This window comes from Choloepus didactylus, chromosome 7 (genome assembly GCF_015220235.1).
Source record: "Choloepus didactylus isolate mChoDid1 chromosome 7, mChoDid1.pri, whole genome shotgun sequence".
In the NCBI taxonomy this organism is placed as follows: domain Eukaryota; kingdom Metazoa; phylum Chordata; class Mammalia; order Pilosa; family Megalonychidae; genus Choloepus; species Choloepus didactylus.
In genome coordinates, this window is record NC_051313.1 from 14686159 (window position 1) to 14706552 (window position 20394).

Below are 20394 nucleotides of genomic sequence, written 5' to 3' on the forward strand. Positions count from 1 at the left end.
GACATCTGTATTAGGAGAAACAGAAATGACTATATATATATATATATATATATATATATATATATATATGTATATATTATGAGAATTATTATAGGAATTTGTGGAGACATGGAAGGTCCAAGCTCCAGACGCCTGAAGGCAGGCACCAAGCTGGGAAAAGGCCAAGGTTTTGCATGTCTGAAGGCAGACAGCAATTTAGATAAGGGCTTCTTGCAGGGCTCCTTCCGTGCTCCTGTCTTCCGCTCCTGCTATCTCCCGTCTAGCCCCAAAGAAATTGTCCCTTGAGATTAAAGACATGTAAACACACCTTATGGCTTTAGAAAAAATGTACCCTCCCTGAAATACCTGAAAACAGTCATGTAGGAAACTACCTTGTATGCTATAAAAACCTGTAGAAATGAGTAGAATAAAACTTTCTTTTGCATGAACACAGAGAAGGAGTCAGCTCCCTTCTTTCACAGGAATTGGCTCCTATTACTGTGAGGATTGGCAAGTCTGAATTTCATACGGCAGGCCACAGGTTGAGAACCCCAAAGATGGTTTTGATGAATTCCTCAGGAAAAGAAGGCCTGCTGAAGTAGAGACAGAAATTCTTTCTGACTGCTGAAATCATCTGTTCTCCCTCTAAGGCCTTCAGCTGGTTGGATGAGGAGACTCCTCTAATTGCTGAGGGCAATCTCCTTCCTTGATTGTAGATGTCATTGGCCATAGAGGCAGTCAACTGACTAATGATTTAAATTATTTAAATCCATGAAATACCCTCACGGTAATAATCAGGCCAGGGCTTCCTTAACCAAACTATTGGACACCGTAACCAGGCCAAGTTGATCCAAGAACCCAACCATCCCAGCTTCCTTGTGCTCATGAAGATGAACCCAAACCTGGGAAACAACCAGCATTCTGCCATCTGCTTCATTTAAGCACCACAGCAAATTATGAAGGCGGCTTATTATAATTCTCATTGTACAGATGAGGAAACTGGGGTTCAGAGTGGTTAGCAAAGTTCCCCGTCATCTCATAGCTAGGAAGTAGAAAATCCAGGATCCCGTCTTAGTCTATATGGCTCCAGAGTCAACATATGCTTCCTCTTATTTTAATTGATCTGAATCCCTGGCAAAAATACAAGTTCCTTAACGGTTGGAACAGGATCTTATTTGTGATCTCAGCTTCCAGCATGGTCCATTGAACACAGTAGGTATTAAATAAGTGGTTTTTATTCAATATTTTTAACATTTATTAGGTCAAGGAAATAATTTCCTTTAACCACTTGGGTAACACACTCCAGTTTTAACTTTTATTTCAGCCCTTCCTTTTATAAATTGTTATGCAACAATTACACCTCCTTGTAAGGAATGTAGGATCCCCACCCACCTGGGAATGGAAAGCCCCAGAAAGAGGTCAGCAAGCAGTGGGAGCTGGTGTTTACAGTAAATCTCAGAAGGATGAAGGAACTACACAACCTCTTGGCTGCTTCGGTAATCCCAGCCTAAACATACTACAGTTACTAAACAGTAAAAAATCAGACATACTCATTTGCAAATTGAACTATAAAAGCACAACCAAAATCAAATATACATAAAAATAAAACGGATTATCATAAATATTTGTTATGAAAGTATAAAAAATATTATACTTAATGCCCACTTGTTCCATGCCCAAATCTGCAGGCTCCATTTCTGTTTTACATTACTTTCTTCTCTCTCAGTTCTCTCTCCCTCTCTTCATTCTCCCTCTCTTCTCCCCCTGTGGTGAGCAGCCTCTCAGATGTTCCCTAGTTTAGTTTCCTAAGATACTTAAAGCAAATACCATGAAATGATTTGGCTTAAACAATGGAAATTTATTCACTTTTGGTTAGAGTCTGGGAAAATGTCCAAATCAAGACATCATCAAGATGTTTTCTTCCTGAAGACTGCCTGCTGGCTATTCTTGGCTCCTCTGCCACATGGCAGTGTGCACGGCGGCATCTGCTGGTCTCTCTTTTCTCCTCTGGGTTTCATTCCTTTCAGCTTCTTGCTTCTGTGGTTCCCTCTCTCTCCCCCTCTCTCCTCATAGGCCTGCCATCAGCCCCATGAGGGAATGCTTCAATGACTCCTCCCCAATTCAAGCCTGGAGAGGACTGAGATAAGGACAGCATGGCAGCCTGTGAGAGAGTCTGAGCCCGAGGCACCCTGCTAAGCTACGCCTGCACTCCGGACCCCAGAAACTGTGAGATAACGAATATTTGCTGTTTTAACCCTCCCGGTTTGGGGTGGGGTGTGTGTGTGGATTTGTTACACAGCAATAGACAATGGATAATTCCTTTGTTCTGGCTCCCCCATTTTGAGGAAACTAAAATGAGCAAAATTCTGGAGCTCTAATATTCACATGGTGAGAGTAATTATTTCACAAGTGTGAAGTTATTTCTTCTTCAGGTTGTTTACACATGCATTTCCTGATTTGATCCTCACTAGACCCTGCAGTAAGGAAGGGTCATTTATTGTCTTTAAAAATGACACGAAATTATAGGGCTTTCTTAGAATTAGCTTTTGTAATTTATTATTTGTTTCCACAAGTAAAATAGATGAAAGATCAATGGAATGTTATTTTATTTCCTTAAGAAGCAAAGAGATACGTCTTGCAATTTAACATCTGAGAGTTAATTTCGGATGTGCGTGTTTACAGTTCTGAGGGTCAAAAGACCCATAACCTTAAATCAAAACGGCTCAGCTTTCATAATTTATTTTTCAAATACCAAGACCCAGGACCCACATGATTCCTTGTATGTTTTTTTTTTTTCCTAAAAATATCAGACTTTCTCTGTTATTTCAGCAATCATTGGCCCTCAGCACGATGGCTTCTCAGTTGCTGGCTTATGTGGCAGTTTTGGTTTTCTGTGTCTTAAACGTCAGCTCCCTGGAGACGTTTATTGCAGCTGTTTATGAGCATGCGGTGATACTGCCTAAAGCCACGCTGATAGCTGTGTCCCGTGAGGAGGCATTGGCTCTCATGAACCAAAATTTGGACCTTTTGGAGGGAGCGATCACATCTGCAGCAAAGCAGGTACGGTCTCTCTTGTGTGCTGGATTCTACACAGGAATCCTCTCCTTGGAGGACAGGAGTCACAGTGGGAGCCAAGGACACTTTTGGGTGACATATGAGGGGAGCCAAGAACCTTTGTTATACTGCTAGAGTCCTGTTTCCTCTCAAAATCATTAGAGCAAGAAAAGGTTTGGCCATGTGGAAGAAGCACAGACATTTAAGGAACTAGCTGTAAAATCAATGCCTTTGTTCCTCTTTGCTGATATGGACAGAGGGAAGAAGATAAAGGGATGGGAAACAGGTGCAGTTCTTACCGTTAGTGATCTTCATGCAGACTCATGTGCTGTTGAGATTCTGCAGGTTCTCAGGTAAGTTGTTGTCACCAAAACAATTAAACTTAATTTGCAAATTACTTAACAGTGTGTATTACATACTTCATCCTTCAATCTAAATACAAGATAAAGGTCTATAGGTTAATGTATAGTAAGTTCCCAACTTGAGTGAAGGGTTATGTTTAAATCCAATCACTTAGTGTTAGTGTGTGGTTTGAATGAATGTGGCTTAAATTAGATATCTGTAGATCAGTTGTAGACCAGGTGTGATGAAAGCATGGCTATGTACATCTGACATGTATCTAGCTGGATACATTCTTATGCGTAATAAAATATTACAAGGCCATCGAGAGTTTTGACGTTCTTTGAATTCTTAGTCCAACCATTTCCTTCAAGTCCCCACCAGCCTATAGGGTGACCTTCCAATCAGAAGGTGCAGGTTAGTTCGGAGGATACCTGTAGGCCCAGTGATTGCAGGTGACCAGGGTCTGACCCCTTTCTGAGAAGCAGGAATCCTGGTTAGAGTGTATGGTGCAGGGAAGGCTGGGGCAGAGGAGGAAGTAAAACTGAGAATTTGAATTATCAATCAATCTCAACAACTCAGACCCCAGGTTTGGCCAAAATTCAGGGACTGGGGTGATTTAGTGAAGAGCTAAGTTTAGCATTAACAGCTGTCCTGGGCAGCAGAGCTGTGAGTGGCCTAGAAAACTATTAATATCTGAAAGAATGAAAAAGTTACATGGAAATGAAAATGGTGGGAGGAGAAAATTAAAGTGGTTGGGAAAAGAAAATAAATGACAAAAATAGAGAAAAATAAAAGCCCAAATGGTGGTGGGTAAGGAAAGTGTTATCAGCCAGGGTTCTACAGAGAAATAGAAGCAACAGGATACATGTATATTTGTATTAATAGATTTATTTTAAGGAATTGGCTCATGCAATTGTGGCAGCCAACAAAAGATGTGTAGGACGGGCTGGCATGCTGGAAATTCTGCTTGGAGTGATGCAGTAGTCTTGAGTAAGAAATCGGAAAGGGAGGCTGGCAGGCTGGAAATTCCAAGGGGATTTGATGTTGTAGCCTTGAGGCAGAATTTTCTTCTTTTTTTGAAACTCTTTGCTCTTAAGACTTCTAACTGATTGGAGGAGGCCCAGTTACACGATTGAAGGTTATCTCCTTTACTTAAAAATCAACTGACTGTATTTGCTAATCTCATCTACAAAATACCTTCAGAGCACCATCTAGGTCAGGGTTGACAAGCCTTGTCAAGTTGACATACACACTTAACTATCACTGGAAGGCAGGGCAGGGAGACCCAGGAAAGACCCATCTTTATCTTTGAGAGGAGTTTTATGAGATCCAGAGTAACTGAGATAGTTCTTAAAGGCATGTCGGTGGCAGAGGTTTATCCTCAGCTAGTAAACATTCTTCTAGGCCCCCTCTTTGATTATTGGCTTATTTGGAAAATATTTTAATTAAGCTACATTTTATCAGGGTGCACATATTATTGTGACTCCAGAAGATGCGATTTATGGCTGGAACTTCAACAAGGAAACTATCTATCCATACTTGGAGGATATCCCAGACCCTCAAGTAAACTGGATCCCTTGTAACGATCCCAACAGGTAAAGAAACTTCCCTATGAAGAAGCATTTTGATCTCTGATCACATATTCTTTTGTAGTTATTTCAGGAATTTGTGGCATACCTTGTCTCTCCAGTAAGATTAAATGCATTTTCAGTGCAGTGACCATGCCTTATACTTCTGTGTCCCCTTCCTGGCTGTGTCCCTGGACAGCTCTGTCTAGAAGGCCCTTACCCCAATGCTCACATGCCACACAGGATGTTTTGTGTGGATGTAGGGGCCCAATAAATATTTGTTGAAATTTAATGTATATTCATTATTAGTTAGTGTCCCAGTTTGCTAATGCTGCCTTTTTGCCAAGCACCAGAAATGGATCAGCTTTTATAAAGGGAGTTTATTTGGTTACAAAGTTACAGTCCTAAGGCCATAAAGAGTCCGAGGTAACACATCAACAATTGGGTACCTTCACTGGAGGATGGCCAACAGCGTCCGGAAAACCTGTTAGCTGGGAAGGCAATGTGGCTGGCAACTGCTCTGGAATTCTGGTTTCAAAATGGCTTTCTCCCAGGACATTCCTCTCTAGGCTGCAGTTCCTCAAAAATGTCACTCTTAGTTGCTCTTGGGGCAATTGTCCTATCTTAGCTTCTCCAGAGCAAGGGTCTGCTTTCAAAGGCTGTCTCCAAAATGTTGCTCTGTAAGCTGCGGCTTCTCTCTCAGCTCCTGTGTGTTCTTCAAAGTGTCCTTCTTGGCTGTAGCAAGGTTGCTCCTTCTGCCTGAGCTTATATAGTGCTCCAGTAAAACTAATCAAGGCCCACACTGAATGGGCAGGACCACGTCTCCATGGAAATTATCCAGAGTTATGACCCACAGTTAGATGAATCACATCTCCATGGACACTGAACCAATAGGTTCCAACCCCATCCACACTAATACGTCTGCCCCCACAAGAATGCATTAAAGAATATGGCTTTTTCTGGGGCACATAATATATACAAACCAGCACAGTTAGTAAAAGTCTTCCTCAAAATATTGATGCTTTTTGTTATACCTAGAGATTGAGCACTTTAAAAGCAGCCTTAGAGAATCATCTCAATTCTTTTGTTTGCCTCTGCCTTCTGTTCCAGTAGTCCCAGGGCAGAACTCTGTCCCAGAAAGGACTTGGGAAATATTGTGGATTAAGGCTGTTTCCTGGCACACATAAGCAAATTGCATTTTTTTAAACTCCAAATCAAGACAGGTAGTCTGACAAAGAATTTGGTGGCCATTTCTGGATATAGCAGACAGTCTGAGAAAATATAGTCTAAATAGGCATATGTGAGGAAATACAATACACTTTCAAAATTAACAGCGATAACACCAAGCTTCCATTTCATGTACTTCTACTACCACTCAGATAACCTGAAATGGCTCGGGGTAAATGTGTTTCAAGTAGTTCAATGTATTTTATTCATATCTGTGCATTTCAGTTAGTAATTGAAGCAATGAGGGAGAAACCCTATACCATGGTGATTCTTTATTATAAATGTAATAAAATAAAAATTTTCTAGATATGATATCCTACCTTCTATCTCTCTTTCAAGATATTTTGTTCAGTTGATTGCTTACATTAATTTTGCAAATGTGTTTGTAGATCTGATGGCCAAGATTTGATCCTCAAAGAAAACTTTCATTACTGTTTTGCCAGCAGATGGCACCAAATTTTCATGCATTCAATAGTTACTCCTTTCAGCCTTCTTAACCATTCTTCAGTAACCCACCATAAACCATTTATTCTTTCAGGGTTGTGCTAGTAGGAGGTAGATATGGTATATATTACACATTCTTGGGTCTTGCTTTCCAAATTTCCAGTTTAATCGCATTACTGGAACAATACTACTGGCAATTTGATAAAGAACAACAACAAAATTAAGCATTAACAAATGTGCCAGTATTTCCATCTTTCCATACCAGCTCTTATTGTCTCATACTGGGCAATTGCAATGGATTCTTTATGATTCCCCTACCTTTAGTTTCTCACCATTCTAGTACATTCTACACTCTGATACCCAATCAATCTTTGTAAGAAAAATTTCAGCTCATGTTACTTCTGTCCTCAAAGCCTTTATCAGTACACCTTTGTCTATTAAATTTGGAACAGGTTTCTTAGCCTCTTGTGCAAAGTTCTACATCCTATGGCCTGAATTGTTGCATCTTTTAAATTCCCCTCTTTTCTTCCTTAAAGGTGTTTCTGCTCTTGCCAGATTGACTAATTCACTGAACAGTGTTTCCCCTTCCCTACCTCAAATTTTTGGTTCCATTATTGAAATAGTTTTTGAATGCCTCTTTTCTGCCAAGCATTGTGCTGGGTTCAGTAAACAAAGAGATGTGGGTACCTGCCTCCTAATGTCTATAGAATGTGGCAGACATTATAAAATGAGCCCACGAGTGAATGAATGATTGTAGATTATAAAGAATGCTATGAAGGAAAAAAACACACACGCCTGATCACTTTTTGTACTAGAATATTTTCCTACAACCAAACTCCCACAAACATGGTTTTCTTTGAACTCTCTTCTTGTCTTAATCCTTCTCTTCTGCCTACTGTCATTCAGAATTTATTTTTGAGAATACTAATTAATAATATGATCAAGCAACTACAATTCTGAATTTCATTAAAGATAAGGTTTTTTTTTCTTCTTCTTCTTCTTCCAATGCACACCTACCAGATTTGGCCACACGCCAGTGCAAGAAAGGCTCAGCTGCCTGGCCAAGAACAGCTCTATCTACGTTGTGGCAAATATTGGGGACAAAAAACCCTGCAATGCCAGTGACCCTCAGTGTCCCCGTGACGGCCGTTACCAATACAACACTGATGTGGTGTTTGATTCAGAGGGCAGGCTGGTGGCACGCTACCACAAGGTAGAATTGATTTGCAAATAATTCTGTTACTAAAACTTATCATCATAAAGTGGGCAAGAAGGAAAAATATCATTATTTGATTATAATAAACTTACTTTAAAGGACAGGGTAGAGACAAAGCACAGAACACAATGATTAGTTCTGGTAAGTTCCTAGAAAGATGTTCCTGTGCATTAGGAGCAGTCTTGACATGTTGGGAGTATGTAGAGCTAACAGGAGCTAACCTGCAATGAAATGTAAGGTAGCTCATTTTGGAGCTTTGTCCTTTTAAAGATATGTCCTAGCATGGGTCAAGTAGAGAATTGAAAGTTCTTTACCAAACAGACTTGGTCTTGAGGAGAAAGGAGCAAAGAAAATTCTCTGCCCTTGGGAAATAGTTAAGTGTTCTTGGCAAATAGAAGTTATCTGTTTCTCTTTCCCGCCTTGTGAGAGTCAGGAGTGTCTCTATAGATAAGGATTTCCATGTACTCACCTGTAAAATGTGGAGGGTGAAGCATAAGGTTCCTTTCAGCTTGAGTAGCCTCTGATTCTCTAATGCACTGCCCTTTCCCTCCCAAGACGGTGGTCAGAGATGAATTTGGCACTGATAGGTGTGATCTTGCACCAGTTCATGCACAGTTCATGTCCAGGCCAACTTCCCCAAAGAGGTTTTTCTTTTCTTTTCTTTTCTTTTAATTTCCCTCTTTCTCTTCTGTTTACCAGCAAAACCTATTCATGGGTGAAGATCAATTCAATACACCCAAGGGGCCTGAGATGGTGACTTTCGACACCACCTTCGGAAGGTTTGGCATTTTCACCTGCTTTGATATTCTCTTCCATGAGCCTGCGGTTACCCTGGTGAAAGACTTCCATGTGGACACCATTCTCTTCCCGACAGCATGGATGAATGTTTTACCACATTTGTCAGCTGTCGAATTCCACTCTGCCTGGGCGATGGGCATGGGAGTGAATTTCCTTGCATCCGAGATACATTATCCCCCATATAATATGACAGGTAAGGTGTGATCTTTAAGCCTTATTGGCTTGATGTAATAAGCTAAAAACACTTCTCTAGCTAACATGCTCTCCTTAAGACAATGTTTCCCAACGCTTAATTTTTGAATGTCTAGCTGGTGACATCCTATAGAATCAATTTTAATCTAAATTTTCTTGTAGTTTTATTTTGTTTTTCTCAATTAGAATGCACATTCATTTTCATTTCTTTCCTTTTTACCCCAAGTTTGACTACTTCTTACTTGACACTCTTTCTTTGTGGGTTGCTAGGTGACATCCTCTCCTGGGTTTCCTCTCACCTCTCTATCCTTATCAGTATATTTTACTGAAATTAATGAAATATATACCTTAGAGGGAGTAAAATGTTCATGTGAGTTTAAAACAATAATGGAATCCCATTTTGCTTTCCTATGCAAAAGTCATTTTCAACATATCCCTTCCAGGAAGTGGCATCTATGCACCCGATTCTCCAAGAGCATTTCATTATGATATGAAGACAAAGGAGGGAAAGCTCCTCCTTGCACAGCTGGATTCCCATCCACGCCGCTCGGGCGCAGTGAACTGGACCTCTTATGCCAGTGGCATAAAAACAGTCTCAACGGGGAACTGGGAGTTTAAGGGCCTTGTCTTTTTTGATGAGTTCACCTTCGTGGAGCTCATGGGAAGCACTGGAAATTACACAGTTTGTCAGAAAGATCTCTGCTGCCATCTAAACTACCAGATGTCTGAGAAGCGACCCGATGAAGTTTATGCCCTAGGGGCATTTGATGGACTACATACTGTTGAAGGAACCTATTATCTACAGGTAATGATTGTTTTGGTGGCAGGAGAGTTGCCAGATAAAATACGGGACACTCAAGTTACACTGGAATTTCAGATAGACAATAGATAACTTTTTTTTTAAATAAGTATATCCCAATTTTTGACATATGAATTGTACAGTGGAGAATGGTTTATTGCTGCAAAGATTCTGATATCCCACAGCCCCTATATTAGTCATAGTTCTCCAGGGAAACAGAACTGACAGGAGTAAATATTATGAGATTTATTATAGGAGTTAGCTCCCTTGACTTTGGGGATGGACAAGTCCAAATTCCGTAGGAGAGGCTGCAAGCTGAAACTCCAATGGAGGTTTTTGATGAATTCCCCAGGAGAAGCTGGCTGGCTGAATAGAGGTGGAAATTCCTCTTTCTCACTTCTGAAATCATCCTTTCTCCTTTTAAGGCCTTCAACTGATTGGATGAGACTTCTCTAATTTCTGAAGGCAATAGCCTCAGTTGATTGTAGATGTAATCAGCAATAAATGCAATCAATTACAGATGATTTAAACGCATGAAATACCCTCAGAGTAACATTCAGGCCAGTGCTTGCTTGATCAGACAACTGGACACCATCACCTCGCCAAGTTGACACACAAACTTAGCCATCACAGCCCCCAACATAAAAAAGGAGCTACTAAAGCATGGTGAGCTGGAATGCCCAAGAGCCAGCTCAGACTGGCTTCCATGTTCCTTCCCTTGTGCTCTTTTCTTCCTTTGGTTCTGACCCCCTTCCTATCTTTCCTAAATTATTGTAATACCCTTCTAAATGAACCTTCTCTTGAAAGTCTCAGCTTCATCCCATCCTTTCCCTATACTATAATTTAAAAAATTAAGAAGCCATTTCTGATAATGTCACCCTCTTGTTTACAATTCATCACTGTCTCCTAATGGACAAATCAAGCTCCTTAACATAAAAGACACCTTAGACCTTGATGTGTGGCCTCTTCTTGGTCTCCGGTCTCTTGGCAAAAGCCCTGGGCTTCTCTTATATTGTGACATTTTTCCTTCTCCAAAGCACAGCATCTACAGAGCCTCTGGACGTTTGCACAGATAGTCTCCTTTATCTGTGATAAATCCACCTACTCATCTTCTGCAGTGCTTTGCAGGTGTTAACTTTATTAAGAAGCTGCCCTGTTGCCTCCTGCAGCACCACTCCCATCCCTGGCTAGGTCAGGTAGCTCTTCTCTATGGTCCCACAACTTCCTATGCTTCACTTTAGCAAAGACAGAATTTCTTATCATGCTGTAGTATTCACGTGCTCATTTGATGCTGAGAGCTCCTTGACGGCTGGAACTATACTACCACATCACATTTTGTTTGCCATATGGTAAGCCCTCAGCCAATGCTTGTTCATTTTAACAAAGATTTATTGAGTGCCTACTGCATGTCAGTGATGTATTCAGTGCTAATGATATGAAAACAAATAAACATTAGAACATATAACTTCAGTTGATGAGAAGCATAGCATGGAGGGTCTCACACATCCTACTTAAGAATCAATCAGACTTGGTTCATTTGGTCATGGTGGTTTCTAAGAAGGTGTTCAGCTTTAGATCTGATTTAGTGCTAGATCATTTTGTTTGCACTGGACGATGTATGATGGAATGAAGATGGAAAAGGCCAATTAGGTTACTAAAATAGTCATATCAGCACCTGGACTAGACTTATGTTAGCAGGAATGGAAGTAGGGTATGAAGCCAAGTGATATTTAGAAAACTGAACTTAGTTGTTAACTCAGTATGGGACAGGAAAGGAAAAAGAGGGGTTTGGAAGGACTGACAATTTCCTGGCATGGGTGGCTGGGGGCATGTGATGCTACTGACAGAACAGGATGGTGAGAAGGAGTAGATTTGGTGGAAGAGGGTAGAAGCTGGGTTCAGTTTTGGATATGCTGGTTTTGAAGTATTTATGGGATATTCAACTGGAGCCACAGAATAGTCTATTGAAATAAATAGAAATATTGCTTCAAAATCATCAGGATACAGGTGGTGGTTAAACCCACACAAATGAATGACATTATAAAGGAGACAATATAGATAAAAAGAACAGTGTGCTAAAGACAGAAATATTTGGAGTTCCAGTGTTTGGGGCAGGAAATGGACAGAAAATAGGAACCTGCAAATATGATTGAGAAATAAGAGAGGACATAAAAAGGAAACTCCCATGATGTCAAAGGGGTAGAGAATTGCAAGAAGGAGGAAATTGTGAAGCATGTTTCTGCAGTGTTTTTATCATTGACATTGAGTGGAATTTTGGTGTAAAAGTCTGTACTTGAGAACACAAAAGACACTATAGTAGGTCAAAAAGTCAAAGGGAAGTGAGGATATTGAGAAATGGAGTGGATATTTCATCTTTAAAGCACTTGTCTGAGAAAGAAAGGAGAGAAGCAAGACAGGAGCTAGACAGAGACTCATGGTCAGAAAAAAGTTTCATGGTTTTTTACAACAGATGAGAAAGCCTTGATTATCATTATAAGTCTAAGGGAAAGGGCAACAATCAATACTCCTAATCAATGCTCCAAGGTGCTGGAGGAGAGGGGGAAAATTGGTATCATGAACACACATAGAAAATGTCTAACAATGGGAAATTAGCTAAATAATTCATGTAGAATATTTGTCATATTATATTATACTGCCACATACACTTTTAATTTCAAAAAAAAATTGTGATTTTTTTAATCTTTTTTTTTTTTAAATATATATATTTTAAGTGAAAAAGTTGGTTAGAAAATGAGATTGTAATTTCTTGGCTCTTCCTCCCTCTTTTTCCTTTTGTCTCCATCCCTTGATTTGGCCCCATCTCTCTGCTTCCCCCAGAATGGGCTCCACCTGGGGAGAGCAGTGGCAGGTAGGCCCCATCTTAGTGTTGGGAGGTTAGCATTGTCAGATCCTTCTGTTGTTAACACTGTTCAGTGCTTCCTTTTCAAAACCTCTGGGGCTAGACATGTTTCGGAGTTCAGGATTTTTCAACTTTAGAAAGACAAAAATATATATTAACTGACATCACCTTAAGAGTCTAGGGCAGCACCCAGAATCAAATATGTTACTATTTCTTCCAGAAAACATGGAATAGTCATCCTTAATAGCTCACATAAATAGATTACTATAGTCAGGTTAGATTTAAATGGCAAATGTGTTGCAAAATCTTCTATTTTCAGAGAATTTTAGATTTTGAAATTGAGGATAAGGATTTTTGGTATTGTGTTGATAATCTTTCATGGTCTAACATTGATGATACATTACGGTATAAAATCTCTGCATCACCAAAAGCTACTTGTAACCAAGAGAAAGAAGCAGAAGGAAAGGAGGTAAAGGTGAAATAAACCTTCATCTTACAACACAGATTTTAAAAGAGTGAATATGCATACTTTTGTACGACATTTAAGGCATTGAGGAAGGAAGGAAGTTCTGGCATTTTATAGAGTAGGGAGTGGTAAAAGTGTGGGTAAAAGAGCTTGAGGAAGAGTTTGAGGAAAGAGAAGATTTGGAGCAGTTGCTGAAGGAGAATGGGAGAGACAGCAACCTAAATATTTTAATGAATTGTTGAATAAAGGAATGAATAAATGAATGAAGTTAATTACTTTTACCCAATTCTCTTAGGAGATTTTCCTCTTATCCTTTGCTTACCTTCCACAAAATGAGTCATCCAAATCACCAGTCCCTAGGGCTTTCAGAGTGTAAAACCTATTGTCCCAGTGTAAGGATTTAGGGATAAAAACTGCTAAAAACTCAAAATAAAATAGAGGGTCTTGGTACAATATAGCTCTTACCCTGGGATCTCCTTTCATCATCATGGTGAAGATTTCTTTACCCCTTTCTTGCGTGGATTTCCTGTTTCCTTGTTCCACGTCTTTCTCGGTCTTGGTTTTGGCCCCATTTGGTATTGCTGTTGTCATCAGTTTCCAGAAGGAAAGTGAATGGTAGATACAACTTTTGAGGCTTTACATAACCAAAAATGCCTTCACTGTCAAATTTGGTTATTTCCCTATATATGAAATTCCAGGGTGGAAATCAGGATTGTGATTTATTATGTTGCTACCCCAAATTTTGTCATTATTCTAATTCCTGATTCTTTATTTGTGACATATCCTTTTCAGCCCTCTTTCCCCAAACCTAAGATTGAAGTATTTCTTATCTTTTTTTTTTTTTTTTTTGCAATTAAAGTAATTTGGAAAGGATTTAATTGAAGTATAGCATACATGTAAGGTTCAGTTATTTTAAAATCAAAAATTTATTTTATATTACACATAGGAGGGCTGGGAACCAGAATATTTTTTTTACTTAGAGAAGTTTTAGTTTCACAGAAAAATCATGCAAAAACACAGAGTTCTTGTAGGGCCCTTCACATACACAGCTTTGCCTGTTATTAAATTATTAACATTTTGCGTAGGTGCGGTGCCTTTATTACAATTGATGAAAGATTATTATTATACTATTAACTGTAGTTCATACTTTACATTAGGGTTCACTGACTGTGTGGTACAGTTCTATGCTGTTTTAAAAAGAACCTTATTCTCATAACATATGTACAACCTAAAATTTCCCCTTTAACTATATTCATATATGTAATTCAGTGCTGCTAATTTTGTACACAATGTTGTGCTATCATCACGAAAATCCACTATCAAAACTTTTACATGACACCAAACAGAAATTCTGCATCAATTTAACATTAACTCCCCATTCCCTACCCCTACCCTAGCCTCTGGTAACCTGTATTCTAGTTTCTGAGTCTGTGAATTTGCTTATTTAAATTATTTCCTATCAGTGGGAACTTACAGTATTTGTCCTTTGTGTCTGGTAAATTTCACTCAACATGATGTCTTCAAGGTTCATTCATGTTGTCACATGTATCAAAACTTCATTCCTTTTTATGGCTGAATAATGTTCCATCATTTGTGAATCCCACTTTTGTTTATCCATTCATCTGTTGATGGGCACTTGGTGCTTCCATCTTTTGGCAATTTTGAAAATGCCACTATGAACATAAGTGCACAAATACCTGTTTAGTACCTGCTTTCAATACTTTGGGGTATATATTTAGAAGTGGGATTGCCAGGTCTATATGGCACTTTTATACTTAAATTTATGAGGAACTGTCAACATATTTTGAACAGCAGCTATACCATTTTACATTCTCACAAGCAATGAACTAGTGTTCCTGTTTCTCCACAAGTTCTCCAACACTTGCTATTTTCCATTTTTTGAACAGTAGCCATCCCAGTGGGTGTGAAATGTTTTCTCATTGGGGTTTTGATTTGCATTTCCACGAAGGCTAATGATGTTGAACATCTCTTTTCATGTGCCTTTTAGCCATTTGTACATCTTCTTTGGAAAAATGTCTATTCAAGTCTTTTGCTCATTTTTAAATTGGGTTGTCTGTCTTTTTGCTGTTGAGTTATAGGATTTAGAAAAAATATATTCTGGATATTTAATCCTCATTATATATGTGGTTTCAAAATATTTTCTCCCATTCTGTAAGTTGTCTTTTTACTTCTGTGATCAAATCCTTTAACAAACAAAAGTTTTTAATTTTGATGAAGTCCTATTTATCTATTTTTTCTTGTTTCCTCATGCTTTTGGTGTCAAGTCTAAGAAACCATTGCATAACAAAAAGTCCTGAAGATGCTTCCCTATGTTTTCTTCCGGGAGTTTTAGAGTTTTGGTTCTCGTATTTAGGTCTTTGATCCATTTTGAGCTGATTTTTGTATATGTCGTGAATTAGAGGTCTGCCTTCATGCATTTACATATGGATATCCCGTCTTCCCAGCACCATCGTTGAAAAGACTATTCCTTCCCCATTGCATGACCTTGATGCTCTTTTCAGAAATCAATTGTTCATAGATGTGAGGGATTATTTCCGAACTCTCGATTGGATTCCATTGTTCTATATGTCTGACTTGTGCCAGTATCATGCTGTTTTGATTACTGTATTCTTATAATAAGTTTTAAAATCAGGAGGAGTGAGTCCTCCAACTTTATTCTTATTTTTCATGATGGTTTTGGCTGTTACAGGAATTCAAATACCCCCACTACTTCCCATGAAATACTTTCTCCTCCTCCTGTGTCTCTATTATATGATTTAAAGAAGTTAATCTCTTGCCCCAGGCTGTTTTGACTTAATTGTTTTTTATGCTGCTTTAGCAGTCCCTGGGCTGCTTCTGCCTGCAGGGCAAGCCTGGGATGTTGAGCTCTAGACCAGTTCCCTGGTTCATTCTTTCATGCTGCCAGCCTATAGACTGGCATATTACACAGGCACCCCAGTTTGCATGTCAGGGTTACTCTGCTCCTTCCAGAACAGGGCCAAGGACCCACAATGGGACCACAGATTGGCTCTACACTGCACTGGGGGAGAGAAGGGGGAGTGGGCAACAGGGTTATGAGCATCTCTTACTGTTTCTAAACTGTGTTTTCTTGACTTGGCACTTGCCCAATTACAGCATACCTTTACTTTTTCCTGGAATTATCATGAAAATGGTGTTGGCAATTTTTGCTGATTGCTCAAAAATTCTTTAGGGAACAACACCCTGCAGCATCTTATGCACCATTTTGGTCAATTAGCAGTCCTTCGTTTTCTTTCTGTCTCCTATTAATTTTATTTGGATTTTGGCCCTCCTAGATTGGTACTGTAAGTTTCTGATCTTTTATTTTTCACCTTTTTTTTTTAATCTACTCTCTGAAAGATTTCCTCTTCTTAATCTTCTAAACCTCCCACTGTATTTTTTCATTTCTGCTATCAAGTTTTTAGTTTCTAAGAGTTCTTTTTACTTTTTAAGTCCCCCTTCCTTTATTTTTTGCATCATATTTTTTGTTTTGTGGATGCAATATTTTCTCTTATCTCTTTGAGACTGTTAAAGAAACTTTATACTTCCAGTTCTCCTGAGTCTTCTGTTACCTCCAAGTTGCCTTTATCTGCTGGTTTTCACTTCCTCTTTCATGTTGACAGCTTTCTTCAGATGCCTGGCGTCTCTTCCAACTGTAACATTTTTTCATTGTGTGAAAAATCTCTATCCTATGCAATAGGATAGAGATTGAACTGGTGTTCTAAATTAAACATGTTTTCAAAATGTGAACATTCTTGCCAAGTAAAAGCATTGATAACTTGAGAACTATGCGGGTATATTGGTCCAAGGCTTTAGGCCAAAAATCTGGTTGTTTCTTCATGTGGTTAATCCATTTGACAGTGAATTGCAGGAGGAACTGGAGCCTGAAGTCCTTCATTTTCTATTACTTATTTCGTTAGCTATTCGGTGATCAATCAAGTTAATCTGATCAAGAGGTAGCATTATTTTAATAACCTAGGTCACAGGCATTTCTATAGGTCTGCAGAATGTGCCAGTTTCCTTCCTTATGACTTACTGATTGCCACTTACTTCCTCCAGATTTGTACTCTGTTAAAGTGTAGAACAACTGATGTAAGGACTTGTGGTGACTCTGTTGAAACTGCTTCTACCAGATTTGAAATGTTCTCCCTCAGTGGCAATTTTGGCACCCAATATGTCTTCCCTGAGGTGTTGCTGAGTGAAATTCAGCTTGCACCTGGAGAATTTCAGGTAAGAATCTGCTTAATATTGCCAATTAATTTCGGGTAAGAGGAGGCACCTTTTGAGACCAAAACCTACCCACGTGCTTAGGAATACAATAAAAATCCTCATTTGGAAAGTGTAAAATGGGCCTTGGGGAGTTCCAAGGACACTGAGCAGATTGAATGTCCTGTCTGGAAATTCTTTACATAATAATTGATGCGTCCTTGAAATAAAGAAAGGTATCTTATTTGGTGGGCCATAGAGAAAAGGCTGGGCTGTTTAAGGTTTGTTGAGTGGCAAGAAGACCCAGTGCCGCCAGAGGAAGCCTTTGGGATTACTGGGAGGTTATTGCCCAGGGAGGTTGAAAAAGAATTCCTTTCAATCTGTGGGTCAAGGCCAGGTACAACCACGGGGCCAGAGGAGAAAGGTTGGGAAGGAAATGTTGAGGGAGGAAAGAATCTGCCAGTGGCTGATGTTGGCCAGGAAGCCAAAGCTTTTTTTTTTAAGCCCAGAAATAGTTCCTTGCAGCCATGCCCTCTGCCCAACCCCAGTCTTCCACTGACTTCTCTGGCAGGTTTTGCTCTCACTCCCCTTTCTAGCAGAAATAACTCTGGGGCATGTGGGAGGAGTGGGAAGATTAGTAGGAGGATGGTGAGTGGGTGACAAGAGATAATAGGGGATCAGTTCAAAGCCTCCTTAGTCAATGACTTCTGTCCTTTCAGGGGAAGCTTTATCTTGTCTGATAGGATGAGATTTCTCTCTTATATGCTCCCCAATCCATTGTTTTATTTTTATTAGCTCATGGGATGCCTCTTTGGATAAATAAATTATAAGATTTTGATTAAGCATTTCAGTCATAAATGAGCCATACCGATTCCATAAGGCTCATTTTTACCGTCCACTCCATCATTTTGAATATTTGTGGTAGAACAGAATTTGATCCATACTTTTATTGTTTCTTCATCCAGTTATACTGCATTTCAAAAGTATATTGTAGAATTGTATAACTTAAAGGTGGGTCCTGTCTACCTGTCTTTGCCTCACTCAGGTGTCAAGCGATGGACGCTTGTTCAGCCAGAAGCCAACATCAGGGCCTGTCTTGACAGTGACGCTGTTTGGGAGGGTGTATGAGAGGGATTTGACACCAGATGCTCCAGCAGGCCTACAGCAGAAGCACTGAGGCTGATGATAACTGTTATAATATCTACTACGTCCTCATTAAGTTGGTAGAATATTTACATTCTCCCTTTCCCTCTCTCTTGTATCAATCATTTTTATAAGGATGGATGCTAGAGGAAAAAAGAATGGGTTTGAATTTTTTGATCCTGGTCTCAGGTATAAGTGAATTACTAATATATATTTCTCTTTATTCAGTTACACACATACACACAGACACCTGATGATATACACCGGATGAACAGTAACAATATTTTGAAAGGTAAAATCTGCAAAATGAGAATAACAATTGTAACCACTTCTTAGTTATTTTGGTGAGAATTAAGTAAATAAAAATTTAAAGTGCTTGGATATGTTCCTGCTCATGGAATTCACTTGATATATGTTAGTTATTTCAGTTACATATGACAGCAAAAAGAAAACCAATTGTGATGTATTTATTGCCAAAATTATATTACCTCTTATTGTTTAAAGTGCATACATTTGCTAGTGGTTGATCCCCAGAGTATTTCAATTAGAAGATCGATGAAATCAACACAAGCTGATTGGCTTCAGAAGGAAGTCTAGCACTGACATAGAACAGAAGGCAGTTGGTTTGTCTCAGGGCCCATGAGAAGGCCTTCACATTTTGTGTGTGTTTTTCAGAAGCGAGTTGTTCCCTGTCGAGGACTTTGCCTTTCTTCCCAGCCTATAGGCCGATTAATAGGATGACTCTAAGGTGGAGGTGTCAAATCCAGCCTATTGCCTGGTTTTTGCATGGCCTGTGAACTAAGAATGGATTTTACATTTTTAAATGGTTGAAAAAAAATCAAAAGTAGAATAATATTTTGCAACCTGTGAAAATTGCATGAGATTCAAAGTCCATACATAACATTTTATTGGAACATAGTCAGGCTTATCTGTTATTGTCTGTGGTTGGCTTTGTGCTATGAGGGCAGAAATGAGTAGTTAAAACAGACAGACAAAGACCCAAAAAGTTGAAAACATTGACTACTTGACTCTTTACAGAAAACGCTTTTGGACTCCTACTCTAAAGCATTAAAAAGTAATGGAATTTATGAAAAAATGCTCAACTTCACTGGCTATTAGGTAAATGCAAATCAAAACCACAATGAGATAACATCTCACACCTACCGGAATAGCCATTATCCAAAAAACAGAAAATTACAAGTGCTGGAGAGGATGTGGAGAAAGAGGCACACTTCTTCATTGCTGGTGGGAATGTAGAGTGGTGCAATCAGTCTGGAAGACAGTGTGGAGGTTCCTCAGGAAGCTAAGTATAGATTTGCCGTATGACCCAGCTATTCCATTGCTAGGTATATACTCAGAGGAACTCAAAGTTAAGACACAAACGGACATTTGTAGACTGATGTTTATTGCAGCCCTATTCACGATTGCCAAGAGATGGAAGCAGCCCAAATGTCCATCAAAGGATGAGTGGATAAAAAACTGTGGTATATGTACATGATGGAATATTATGCAGCTGTAAGACATAGCAAAGACATGGAACATACAATAACATGGATGAACCTTGAGGACATTATGTTGAGGAAAGTTAGCCAGAAGCAAAAGGACAAATACTGCATGGTTTCACTAATATGAACTAACATTAATAAGCAAACTCTGAGAGTTAAAAGCTGATAACACAGGCTACCAGGAGATAGAAAGAGGGTAGAGATCAGGCATTTGGTGCTGAAGGACTACAGAAATGTTCAGTAGGATTGATTGTATAGATCCAGAAATAGATAGCATAATACTGTGTGATGGTAGCACAATATTTTAAGTACATAGAGCAAAGATGTGAGTAAAGCTGAAAGAGGTGGGATAGAGGAATGTATGACACCAGAGGTAAAGATGATGATGAAGACTGGGACTGTATAACTTGGCAAAAACTGGAGTGGCCAATGACTGTTGCTAAATGTACAAATATAAAAATGTTCTCACATGTGGGAGAACGAATGAATATCAAACATGCAGAGTGTTGAAAAAGGGATGGTATTTGGGAAAAAACATAATCAAAGCAAACTGGAGTCTATGGTCAACGGTAACATT

The 20394-nt window shown here is 39.2% G+C and overlaps 1 protein-coding gene across 1 annotated transcript; it reads left to right on the forward strand.

Moving 5' to 3' along the window:
• Positions 1 to 1929: 1929 nt before the first annotated feature.
• On the forward strand, positions 1930 to 19519 carry VNN1 (vanin 1). The gene is made up of 8 exons (XM_037844544.1): positions 1930 to 2205; positions 2809 to 3039; positions 4840 to 4970; positions 7635 to 7827; positions 8530 to 8821; positions 9264 to 9625; positions 17023 to 17193; positions 18215 to 19519. Exons 2-8 carry the CDS (start codon positions 2830 to 2832, stop codon positions 18344 to 18346), a joined length of 1491 nt encoding a protein of 496 aa, XP_037700472.1. The 5' UTR covers positions 1930 to 2205; positions 2809 to 2829; the 3' UTR covers positions 18347 to 19519.
• The last annotated feature ends 875 nt before the right edge of the window (positions 19520 to 20394 follow it).